This window comes from Mercenaria mercenaria, chromosome 17 (genome assembly GCF_021730395.1).
Source record: "Mercenaria mercenaria strain notata chromosome 17, MADL_Memer_1, whole genome shotgun sequence".
In the NCBI taxonomy this organism is placed as follows: Eukaryota; Metazoa; Mollusca; class Bivalvia; order Venerida; family Veneridae; genus Mercenaria; species Mercenaria mercenaria.
Window position 1 is genome coordinate 61,497,058 of NC_069377.1, and position 13,663 is coordinate 61,510,720.

At 34.2% G+C, this 13,663-nt stretch overlaps 1 protein-coding gene across 3 annotated transcripts in view; it reads left to right on the forward strand.

Moving 5' to 3' along the window:
• The window catches only part of LOC123536877 (transmembrane protein 117-like), a 53,400-nt gene extending 41,807 nt beyond the window's left edge, over positions 1-11,593 (forward strand). For all 3 annotated transcript variants that reach the window (XM_053528358.1, XM_053528359.1, XM_053528360.1), the window contains exon 6: positions 319-11,593. In XM_053528358.1, the coding sequence (XP_053384333.1) occupies positions 319-989 (671 nt within the window). In that variant the 3' untranslated portion in view covers positions 990-11,593. The remainder of the gene's footprint in view (positions 1-318) is intronic.
• Positions 11,594-13,663: the final 2,070 nt, after the last annotated feature.

Genomic DNA, 13,663 nt, shown 5'->3' on the forward strand with positions numbered 1-13,663 from the left:
TTGAATAAACAGTTACATGATTATAAGATGCAGGCCACAGTCCACCAATTTTTGTCAAAGTTGACTGTTTCCAACTTAAAATTTTGTTGTGTTTTAGGTAACGCTTGAACAGTTGAATGGATCGAATTTATTATACCCCAGTAGTTCTATTTAAAAAAAAAGTCAGTTTCTTTGCTGATATATACAACTATAAAACAGCCTTGCCCTAACCATAAGCAGTGTTGGGAAGTAATATTTATTCTGCCTTTAGTCTGGCAAAAGAGCCACAGTCCTAGTTTGAAAATTACTGACAATACGATCTTTTTGGTATTTTTTCAGGAAAATGGTTCAATTATGGAATACTTTTCTTAGTCATGCTACTGGATATGAACATGTGGAAAAACCAGATTTTCTACCAGCCGTATGACTATGGCCAGTACACAAACCCAGATGGCAGAATTTATACAGTGCAAGATGACTTTAGTTTGGAAAATCACAATGAAACACAGATAACATATTCGTTTAGGAACTCTACGATTAATAATAAAACTGGAAAACCATATATAGATGGGGACACCCATATGAATACAAAATATCTTGACATCTCAATTGGAATCAAAGGAATAGCTTTTGTACCGAGTATAGCTGCCTTCATTGTGTTTGGAGTTCTAATATGGAACTTTGGTAGGTTTAAACCAACGGAGCATGACCCTTACGCTGGAAGATTAAAGAAGAGACTGAAAAAGAGGTTATCTTTCAAGAATCTGTCCTTCAGATTACCATGGCGACGTAGGGAGGAAGTTAGAAGAAAAATTCATGCAGTGCCCAAATTGTTATACTTCAAACGGAAAGGCACAAAAGGAGAAAAAGAACAAATAGAACAGAAGGAGATTCCTGCAGAGGGATTTATTGATGATTCTGAAGCAAAGATCGAAGAGAAAACTGAGCCCACAGTTGTTGAAAACACTGATAAAAAAATTGAGGAAAAAGTTGAGGAAAGTACTAAATAACTGTTAAGATGAAGGTTATTAAAATTTAAAAGGGATTTTTTTTAGTTTTTAGGATGCCAGTTTCTGTCAGCTTAAATGAAGTGTTTCGTGTTTTTAATTAGGCACTGGTAATTCATCATATCAAAATCATTGGAAACTCAGATTGTTCTTTAGCCGTTTAGATATAAGCAATAATTTTCAGCCAAAGATAGTAAAAATAAAAGTGTTTGTGTAGATATGTTTATTTCATCTAATGATGATTTTTATTATATATTTATTTTTATTGTACAAATGTATTGATGTTGTACAAACAATATCATACCTGTAGTTCACTAAGAATTGAGGAGTCCTTCCGTAAACTGAATAGCTTTCAGCATTAAAACAAATATGTTTTTGTTATAAGAAAGAAAAAAAAAACAGAAAAATGCAGGCATTTTTTTACTAATATTTTAAAATTTTAGTACTTGAAATGGTATTCTGTTGTTTTTATCAGTGCTGTATACATTATTTGGCACAGAATTCTTGCTGCCAGTTTTACTTAAAGATCATTTCTCCCACAGTATAGTACTGTACGTGTACAAAGAATAAAAGAGAATATACACCAGCTTGGTAATGAAGTGATGAAAAGATATGGACATCATTATTTAGATGTCAGTTCTTCCTAATTTGTAGCTCCTGGAAATGTTCAATGTCTGAGAGACCTGATTCTCTACATTATTGATACTGACGTTGTGTTTACTAACTGTCTGATTCACCAAATCAGTAACAGAGGTTTTTTTTTCTTCTTTTTTTTGTGTGAATTTCTGCTCTATTTTCAAGACTCATACGGTATATGAGTTGTGTCTCATTATACGATGTTATTCATTACATTATGGTATATACATGTATACTACCATTATTTGTTGTTTTTTGTACTTTTTAAGCTAATGTTAAATGCTGTTACTTAAGGCCATATTGTAAATAAGGTAATTATGTTATAATGTGTAGCCTTCATGAATAAAAAGTATTTATTGTTATTTACTTAACAAAACAGCTGACCCTCCATTTGCCATTCTGCCAATATTTTGAAAAATAATAACAACATTTTCTTGAAATTTAACTTACATGTAGAACGGTATGTTGTTGATAATATTTGAAAGTTTCAACAAAATCAAACCATGACATCGTATACATTTTATACATTTTACGACAGCAACCCTTTTTTAAAATACACTAAAATGTCTATAATTTACATGCTTGCAGAAAATGATATGATTGAAAAAAGTAACAAGAAAAAACAGAATAACGTTTTTGTGCCCTATCGAAAAAGACTATTTGATATTTGTATGATATTTTGTATGTTTTCTGGTAAAAATAAAACTTACACCCTTTTATTCTGGTAAACTGTATTCATGTGTTTTCTTAAAACAGCATTTATGTGTATTTTTAAGTGGGATGTTAAAGTAAAGTGATTAAAATTATATATTGAGGTTATTGAGAGTTTTGAAATTTTTATTTCTTTTTAACGATATGTTGATCTAAATGTATGCAAAATTTTAAAGAAGTATATTCAACATCTCTTAAGATATTGGCAAATGAGCAAATGGTGGGCTAGCTGTTTTGTTCTGTATATTTTTATTACTGCTACTATTACTATTATGATAGTCATTATTGAAATTTCTCCATAAATATATATGAGCCGTGCCATGAGAAAACCAACATAGTGGGTTTGCGACCAGCATGGATCCGGACCAGCCTGCGCATCCGCGCAGTCTGGTCAGGATCCATGCTGTTCGCTAACAGTTTCTCCAATTCCAATAGGCTTTAAAAGCGAACAGCATGGAGCCTGACCAGACTGCGCGGATACGCAGGCTGGTCTGGATCCATGCTGGTCGCAAACCCACTATGTTGGTTTTCTCATGGCACGGCTCATATATGTGTGTGTTCCATATTTCTATCAAGTGTATATAATGTGCCTAAAATCTTTTGTACTTCTTTGTAGAAAACCTATATTTTATGATGTTTAGGGAATATTTGTTAAGTGTTAGAAATTGTATATTTTATATAGTGTTCTACATTTTTTCCTCGTGCTATTGTTGCCAAATTAAAGCATTAAAATCATCATTTGTAAGTCTGTTAGGAGATTTGTATGCCATTGTTCTATTTAAAGATATCTATTTTTCTACTGAACTGTCTGGACAAAAATATCTTTTGTAAAAGAATCAGATTGTATCATAAATCACCCAAGTAAATAATGCAAAGGTATGACTGCTCGTTTCACAAATTTTTCCACAAACGTAAGATAAAATCCCTCGATTTATGGCAGGTGAAGATTATGATATACTTGTAAATGACTGTGATGTTGTCAGGCAACTCATTGCAGTTTTTAAAGTAGTAAACCGCTGCTTGATGTCTATATATTACCATTGTGATCAATGAATTGTCATATTTTCACATCTGTTCATAAATTTGGTCAAATTTGTCCATGAATAAACCAATTTTGGTCCGAGATTTTGTCACTTTTTCCCATGAAAATAGTCACATTATTCCATGGAAACACAGTCACCTGGGGTGACTTTGTTCCATGTAAAGGGTCACGTTTTCCCATGAAAAACACTTCTTGAAAAGGGTCATTTTTCCATGAAAAAATCCTTGAAAAGGGTCATTTTCCCATGTCGAAAAGTTCACATTATTCAATAAATAAGGTCCAATTGTTCCATGAAAAAGGTCAAATTACTCCATGAAAGGTCACATTACTCTGTGAATAGAGTTATTTTGGTTCTTTTAAAAAAGGGAATTAGTTCATGTCTCAACATTAATAGTGTCCATTAATATGACTTCCATTATAAAATTGGACTCGTAATCTCTGTTAAAATGATAGAGCCCAATATCAGTAATTTTAAATTTCAATAGTGTTTGTAAATTTCTTGACTAAATTTATCCGAGATATAATTTTTTGTATAAACATAAATATTGCCAAATGTACTGAATGGTAAAAAAACAAATCTTGCAGAAAAAGTTACTTGAAGTTAAAGAACAAATTTTGCAGGAAAAAGTACTTAGGTGATTTGTGATATGACTGCATTTATTTTTCTACTTGCACATATAGATAGAAAATGCACAAATAAAAATTAGAGGATTTAGATTTTAAAGAAACCATTTAAGATTTTATAGTGTTATATTTGAAGCAAATTTATGATAGATGTAGAGAAAGATTCCCCATAATTGATAGATGTAAAGAAACTTATGTGTGAACTATCATTCTCAGTAACCTCACAGTAAAGTTGTTTATTTTTTGCAGGGTAAGCTGTAAGTATACTTAGATGGATGATTCTGCATCTGCTAGCTGTTGTCCTGTATCTGCATTTTTACATAAACATCTTCTCTGTAACAACTGGTCAAAATGAAACCAAACTTGATCAGTAGCATCCTGGCATGGCCATCTCTCAAGTTTGATCAAACTGTTCCTCTAAACGCCTTTTAGGATCTTAAAATATAAAAACTTTTAAATGACTTCTACACGTGAACTACTTGATGGAGCTTCACGAAACTTTGTCCATAGTATCTTTATATAGACTTATATCAGTTTTTTTCAGATGGTTTTGCTTTGTCTGTAAGAGCTATAATTATGCCCCCTAAGGTAGGCATATTAAAATCGCACTGTGCGTCCGGTTAATTCTTGTCTGGGCTGTAACTCTTCCATCCATAAAGGGATTTTGAAATCACTTGGCATAAATGTTCACCATAATGAGAGGACATGTCATGCACAAGACACAGACCCCTACCTCCAAGATCAAGGTCACACTTAGAGGTCAAAGGTTATCATGGTCTGTTTCGTATCTGGTCCTTAACTCTGCCATCCATGAAGGGATTTTCAAATAACTTGGCATAAATGTTTACCACAATGAGTCGGCATGTCATGCGCAATATCCGGACCCCTAGCTCCAAGGTCAAGGTCACACTTAGCAGTCAAATGCTAAAAGTGTCTGTTTTGTGTCCTTGACCATTCATCATTGGATTTTGAAATTACTTGCATAAATGTTCCTCATAATGAGACGTGTCATGCGCAGGATCCAGACCCCTAGCTCTAAGGTCAAGGTCACACCTAGAGGTTAAAGGTTAACATGGTATGTTTCTTGTCTGGTCCATATCTCTGCCATTGATGAAGGGATTTTGAAATTACTTGGCATAAATGTTCCCTATAATGAGGTAGGTGTCATGCACAAGACCCAGACCCCTAGCTCCAAGGTCAAGGTCACACTGAGAAGTCAAAGGTTTTTCTTGTCTGGTCCATAACTCTGCCATTTATCACGGGATTTGAAAATTATTTGAAACAAATGTTAACCATATTAAGAATGTGTGTCTTGCTCATGACCCGGGCCTCTTGGGTCAAGGTCAAGGTCACAAAATGATGTGTGATTTTTTTATGCATGCAGCTTTAGCATTTTTGGGCATGCTTCAGGGGCATTTGTTACCAATAGTGACAGCTCTTGTTAAAAGAAAAAAAGCTAGAAATGCCATTTTCCATATGAAATGCTTCATGGATGTTCACCGAAATTGGTTAGAAGCAAGGTCAAAAAGTATAATTATGTCTCCCACCACACAGTGGTGTGGGAGACGTATTGATTTACTCCAGTCTGTGTCTGTCTGTCTGTCTGTCTGTCTGTCTGTCACAAAGCTTGTCCGCACTCTAAGTCGAACATTTCTCATCCGATCTTCACCAAACTTCAACAAAATGTGTCTGCCAATAAGTGCTCGGCCATGTTCGATAACTAGCCAAATCGGCCTAGGCACTTCGGAATTATGGCCCTTGAATTACCAAAAACACTCAGATTTCTTGCGCAGTTTTACCCCCAAACCAGCACCTATACTACTAGTAGTATATGTGTCCTTTTGGTGTCAAGAAAGCGCATGCACATGTGGATTAAGTAAACAGTATATAAAGACTGACTTAATATTTAGATGATTAGGCAGTTGTGGGAGACATGCGCTTTTCTCAAAAGCATCTCTAGTTAGGTGAATGACTTTAGGGCCTCATTGTCATTTTGTTACCAGCTTGGAATATGGTACTCACAAATGTCAGAATTGCAGCAACAACATTTACATACATTTACTAAGATAACTTTCATGTACATGTATATTTTTTTAATGTCTTAGGGAACAAATATTGTATTTATTCACTCATTGGTTTTCATTTTTTGGGTTAAACATTAGGAAACATTTTTTGGTGCAGTCATATAAAGGTGGATTTGCTGATTAATTTTCTATGGTTAGTTAACCAGCCCTTATAGGATTTGAATACAATGCAAACAACAATGCAAACAATGTAACAGCAATCAAATTAGCATTAAAAGGCCATATAAACAGTTTGTAAATCAAATACTTGATAAGTAATATGTTTATATTTTCTTCTCAAAAGCAAAAAAATCCAAACACTGAGAAACTTATTGTTTATTTATAAATCATTAAATCTGTGCTGTTAATTTATTGACATAACTGTAAATATAGAAACATTGTTTGAAACCAGATAATTATTTTCATGTGATATTGTTGGCTTCTTTAAGTAAAGTCAGTTTCTAAGATTATATAAAATAAGCATAGGTATTGTACAGGGGAGAATATCACTTAAAAACTATAAACTACAGACAAACCTGTTTTAAGCAGCCACCAAAGGGAGCAGCACAATTTGGCTGCATAAGGCAGGTGGTTACTTAAATTAGAACAGAAAGTCAATATGTGAAGTTAGCTAACTGGCTGCTTAAGGCAAGTAGCTGCTTAATATAGGTGACTGCTTAATACAGGTGACTGCTTAAGGCAGACTCAACACATTTGAACTGTTTACTGACATTGCATAAAAGTTGACAGATGGATTCACATATGGGTTTGCAGTGACCCTGAACAGTTAATATGCAGTTTCAAGACGAAAACTTGAGAACGCTTTGGCCTAGGATGATAAGTTTTGGTGTGCAGGTGTAACATCATAAATTACAGGTCAAGTTCGACTTTCAGTTCTGTAGGTCAAAGGTCAAGGTCACAGTGACTTGGAACAGTTAAATCGTTTCCGGATGATAACTTGAGAATGCTTTGGTCTAGGATCATAAATTTTTGTACACAGGTGTAACATGATAAAATACAGGTCAAGTTCGACTTGAGTTCAGAAGGCCAAAGGTCAAGGTCACAGTGACCCTGAACAGTTAAAATGGTTTCCATGTGATAACTTGAGATCCCCCGGGCCTAGGATGATAAATTTTGGTACACAGGTGTAACATCATGAAAAACAGGTCAAGTTTGACTTTGAGGTTAGTTGGTTAAAGGTCAAGGTCACAATAACACAAAACAGTTAAACAGTTTTTGGATGATAATTTGAGAATGCTTGGGCCAAGGGTCATGAAAATTGAAAGGGAGGATGTTTATGACCAGCAGTCGACCTCTATAGATTTTGAGGTCACAGGTCAAGGTCACAAAGACCCGGATTATTTAAATGGTTTTCGGACAATAACCAGAATGATTGGGACTAGGCTCACGAAACGTAATAGGGAGGTTGGTCTTGACCAGCAGATGACCCATATTGATTTATAGTTCCAAAGGTCAAAGGTCAAGATGACCCGGAACATGTAAACCTTTTCCATACAATAACTTGAGAACACTTGGGCTGAGGATCATGAAACTTCATAGGGAGGTTGATCATGACCAGCAGATGACCTCTATTGATTTTGTTCTGCTTTGATTTTGGGCGAGTTCTGTGACAAGGCCATATTGTGTGGATATAATTCGTCACTCCTGTGACAACTCTAGTTTCACACAGTTCTCTCACCAGTCAGTGAAAAAATTCATTGTTCTTGGAGCTGTTTTCTACTGTGATAATGATATTTCTTTAATCTTCCATAAGGGGCCTCTGTGGCCAAGTGACTTTAAATCACTTACCCCTCATCGATGTGGGTTTGGGCCTCACTTGGGGTGTTGTGTGAGAAAGCCATCCAGCTGAATTACGGAAAATTGGAGGTTCTACCCAGATGCCCACTCATGATGAAATAATACATGGAGGGTCACCTGGGGTCTTCCTTCTCCATTTAAGCTGTAAAGTGGCCATATGACCTGTAATTGTCTTGGTGCAATGTTAAACCCAACAAAATAAAAAGGAAATAAATTATTCTTCCATTAAACAGTTGTACAGTTTACTAGGTCATAACTGGGAATAATTTGGTCTTTTTGACATTTTTATAGCAAAGCAGGGTAATAGAATTGTTGATGCTATTTTTACATTTGAAAACTGGAAAACATATAATATTTTGATTATGTAGAAAATTGTGCGTGGATGGAAAATACTGTAGTAGTTGGTATTGTGTTATGGCCAGACAAAGTGGTATACTGTGTCCAGAGAAAACAGTATACGGAGTTGTGACCAGAGAAAATTGAACTAAACTATTTGTTTTCAGAAGGGCATAACTTTATTTGAGTAACTGTTCAAGAGTTACCTCCCTTGAATTATGAGATAGTAATATCAGCACAGTAATTATACTGTTTTTCATGTCAGTAATATTGTGACTGATTTAAAATGACCTTACTGCATTTTATGCATACATCGATTTTGAAACAAATGTAAAATTGGGTCTTCTCAAGAAATTGGAATTTTTGTACTAGAGCCTGTGTTCATTATGTTTAAGTTGTACATTTATATTTGTAATTGTTGTAAACTTCTATCTAGGTGCTATTTCCTTGTAGTCATTAAATGTATCACATAAATATATATCATTAGGTTTCTATTTGTGTTTTTGTCTACACTGTATCATCTATTGAAAATTGTATATGATATAAACATCCGTATCAGACATATGTATTCTTATTTCACCATCTTTGTCATTTTACTTGTACAAATTAGATAAATAGAGTACTTGAAACAAGGAAATGAACTTCTACCTTCCTTTTCGAGGTAACTATTTTTTTGTGTGTGAATATTGTCTATATTCTAGTCTTACTACTGGAAACTGCACAAAATTAGCACTGGTTCATAGACTCTATAGGTCTTATATTTTGCATTCTCGCATACCAGAGGTCTACCGTGGTTCGGGATTTTGACGAACATCTGATGGATGAGAACGATATTTTGTTACTGTTAGAATTTTTAAAATGCTACCAGCATCCTTTTGAATATTTACAGCATCTTTTTGAATATTTACAACATCTTTTTATATATTTTAAGTGCTTAATATCTATTCTTTTCAGAAAAAATATCAAGATGTTAATGTACTGTAAAACTGAAGTCTTAAATGTTTCTTAACATGTAATAACTTCGAGGCGGACGTTATAACAAGGCGACGTCGTACACAACCTAACACCAAAACACTGGGAAAAATAACCAATCACAGCAAATGTTAATAATAACCAATAATTTGTTGGATTTGATAATAAACAATTGTTGTCTTATAGGTTCCGTCAATAGGAGGGTTTAGTAAGTAAGTGAAGACTTTATTTAACGAGGCTACACATTTATCCACCTGGAAAAGTGATATAGGTTTATATCACCTTTTCCAGGTCGATAAATCCTATGGACTTCTCTAAAATACAATTACTGTGTAGCATTTCATCCGTTAACATTAAATAAAACAGGTTATTTTTTTGCAACGCTAAAACAAACGAGTTTTCTAAAATCTTCAGTTAGCTTCAATGTCACAGTTTTTCAGCACAAGTCTTTTCAACTCAAATATTGTTTGTTATCATTGTCACAGTGTTCTTTGCATGTCTTTACATTGTGTTAAACATTTTTATTTTTTAACTTGTCTTGTTTTGACTTAAATTCTGTTTTTACCAGAAAATAAATGGACCATCTTTTCATGTTTTATGTTTTGAACAGAATTTGTCTCAGAAAAATAGTTTATCTTTGGTCCAAGTTTATCAGCTATTTTTCTTTACCCATCTTTTACATTGTTTTATCTTGTAAACATGTATACCTTTTATATACATGCAGATATTATTGTTTACATTGTTATTTTCAAGTTTTATGAATTTTTAAAGTATAATGAAAGTAATTTCTGGCCTACCTAGTGTGGAAAGTATACATTTCTATGACCATGTGCCAGCAATAGATATTCCTGTCTTTCCCTAGAGAAAAACCATGTCTAAAATAGCATGCATTTTAGGTGACGTTACAATTAGTACTTACTCTATTAACTCATTAATACCTGAAGGCATATCGCCACTTAGTTACTGATATCAATTTTCCAATACATTCCTGAGCCACTTATCAATTTATCTGCTCTGTATGCCGGTGGATTTTTACCGATACCAGTAATCAATAATCGATAAGATCTCTGCATCCTTTGATCAATATTACGGACATACTTCTGTTTGTAACAGATGTATAAAACTGAAATTTTCACAACTAATACGAAAATTTATGATCTGTTCAATGATTAAAATTTCACTATTATTTTAATTTGCAAAATCGTTTTATAGGCCAACTGAAATAACATGAATGTGGAAATCTGCCGTATTCAAGAAGAATTGGACTTAGTAAAATAGCCATTATTTGATGATTATATATTTATCTATTGCTAAATTTAAAACAAATGCAATATGCAAGAATGATATTATACTTTATTTTATAAAATTGAAAATACTGAATCATATAGAAAAACATTGTAGTATAATATAAAGAGAAGATAAACAGGCAATATCTATAAATAACTTTCTGATTCAGATATTTAGTGATAAATATATTGAAAATACATGTTCAAATAATAAATATTTTTATTGTTCCGATTGCTTCCATATTTAATAAATCTTTTGTGTAAAATATTTTCATTTGTTGACTATGACAGGGGTCTAATCGTTAGTACTGTTACAAACGGAAAATCACGTCACGCGGCATACAGTACTATCTGGCGGAGAGTGCATTATGCGTTCCTAGGCATACACGTGTTTTATCTTTCCACAGATAAATACGACATACGGTACTCGATAAGAGTTGAAACGAACGCAAAAATGCGATCTGCATCCTTAATGAGTTAAGACGTCATAATCTGCATATATACTCCCAATTTTTTTATTACCAGTGAAGTTATTATTTGACAAGAATTGTTTTAAAAAATATTTCCAGCATTACTTTTCCTTGCATTCTTCAAATGAGTCTTTCTCCTGCTGATATATAATTAGACAACAAAAACTGAATGTAGACAAATCAGTGACAAGAAATATGTAAAGTATTGAATTTTTATACTGTAGCATGCAGATCTGTGATTGAAACAAGGCAATCAGAAACGATACTTTATTTAAAAGTTGTCAAAAAAATGCCTGAATTGTTTAAGAAAATAGCAACATTCAGTTACTGAATAGAATTTTTTTTCAAATTTCAGCGCGATAGTGAAGTATTTTTGTACATCTGATTTTTAACTGCTGTTGAATCTAAAACCTCACACCCACCATTATACTTCACATTTCTACTTTTGTTTACAGTTTTTTGTTTTAAGTTGGTCAGGTAGATAGTGAACAAATCTACTTTACCATGTTTTCTATGTTACTGAATATTATTCTCAATTATCCATAGCTTGTGTAACAATGGCTAAATACAGTATATATATATATATATATATATATTGTAGTCCATGTGTACCTTGAAGCATTGTGATAAATAAAGCATACTTTCTGTATTCTTTGTGGTCATTTTTAGTTCGACTGTTTGAAGAATAAGTACAGCTATTGCACTTGCCTATTTGTTGATATCGTAAGAGGGGCAAGTTCTTTGACTCTTGATGTTAATGCAAACTTACTGCCCATCTTGTACTTGTTTATGTCTATGTTTCCTTCATTATACCCCCAGATACAAAGTACCGGTATATGGAGGCCATATTGGAGTCACATGTCCATCCACTGGTTTGTCCATGCAAATTTGTGAACGCTTCATATATGATATATGAAGATTTTCAAAAAACTTGATTCAGTAATTACCCTCATCAAAACCTGCTGAGAGCACAACCCAGGTCACTAGGTCCAAGGACATACATAGGGGCCAGCGGTCAAATAGCTTAACCTATTATCCACTCAATATCTTCTAAACCACTTGGAAGATTTTTATAAAACTAGCATAAAGTATTTACCTCATCAAGACAAGCTGTTCAAACAACCCATGTCACTTGGTCCAAGGTCAAAGGGAAGATAACTTTGCATCTGCTCCTTTCTTCCAGACCACTTCAAAGGTTTCAGTAAAACTAGCATTAAATAGTATGTTTGAGTGCACAACCAAGGTCACTTGGACCAAGATAAGAGAAAGCATTCGTGAGGAAAACAAGCCACCCCATTGCAGGCGATGCATTTCAACGAAATAGAATGGTTTGAAGTAATTTGGGAGAAGGTCCCTTAAGGAGAAATGCAGAAAAATTATTTTGAAATTGTCAGCAGTTTCAAAGTAAAGATTTTCAAATAGGGAAAACTAGCAACACCCCTCAACCCCCTATCTCCAGGCAGCCATGTTTTTTGTAAAGAAACATTAAGGTTTGACAGTATTTGGTAGTGGGAAACTTAAAGAACACCGCTGTAAAATTATTTTGAAACTGGGCCAGAAGTTTCAGTGAAGCAGATTTTCAGAGCTTTCCATATAGCCATACAGGGAAAGCTAACTCCACCATCTGGTGGCTATGTGTTTTAAAGAAACCAAATGGTTTGAAGGAATTTTGTAGAGGGCCATTTCTGTGAAATAATTATGTCTCCCACCACCTAGTGGTGTGGGAGACATACTGATTTACTCCTGTCTGTGTGTCTGTCTGTCACAAAGCTTGTCTGCACTCTTAAGTCAAACATTTTTCATTCGATCTTCACCAAACTTTAACAAAATGTGATTGACCATGAGACCTCGGCCAAATTCGATAACTTGCCAAATCGGTCCAGGCATTTTGGAGTTACGGCCCTTGAATTACCGAAAAATCTGGCTTTTTACTCTTGTCCGCAAAGTTGCACATTTCTCATCCGATCTGCACTAAACTTGAACAAAATGTGTTCGACCATTAGACCTCGGCCAAGTTCGATAACTAGCCAAATTGGTCCAGGCATTTTAAAGTTACGGCCCTTGAATTACCGAAAAATCCGCCTTTTTACTCTTGTCCGCTCTCTAAGACGAACATTTCTCATCTGATCTTCACCAAACTTGAACAAAATGTGTTTGGGCAGAAGACCTTAGCCAAGTTCGATAACTAGCCAATTCCCCCCAGACACTTTTGATTTATGGCCCTTGAATTACTGATTGGATCTATAGGGGCAGTTGTGGGAGACATGCATTTTTCTCAGAAGCATCTCGTTTTTAAATCAAATGGCAAATGAACTCCTGCATTAAGACCAAGATTTGAAGGAATTTGAAAGGGTGCCATAGAAGCAACATTCCCTTGAAGTTTGTTTGAATTTTGCTTGGTGGCTAAAAGATGTTCTTTTATATTGTGGACAACACAAAGAATTTCTGCAAGAGGAACACACCATTTGTCATTTTACGATTGAATCAAATCTATGAGTAATGAGATAGAGCAAAAATGCATCTCAAATTGAACCCGACATTCTTAGTAAAAAGGGAGCATAATTCATAAAATATTGGTGCCAGAGTCATGGATTGTGTGTCATTCGATGTCGATTATAATTTGGAACAAACATTTTAAGTTTGAATCAAGTCCATTAGTAACAGAAGAGATATGGTGAAAAGGCATCAAATTAAACTGAAATTCTAAGTAAATAGGGGG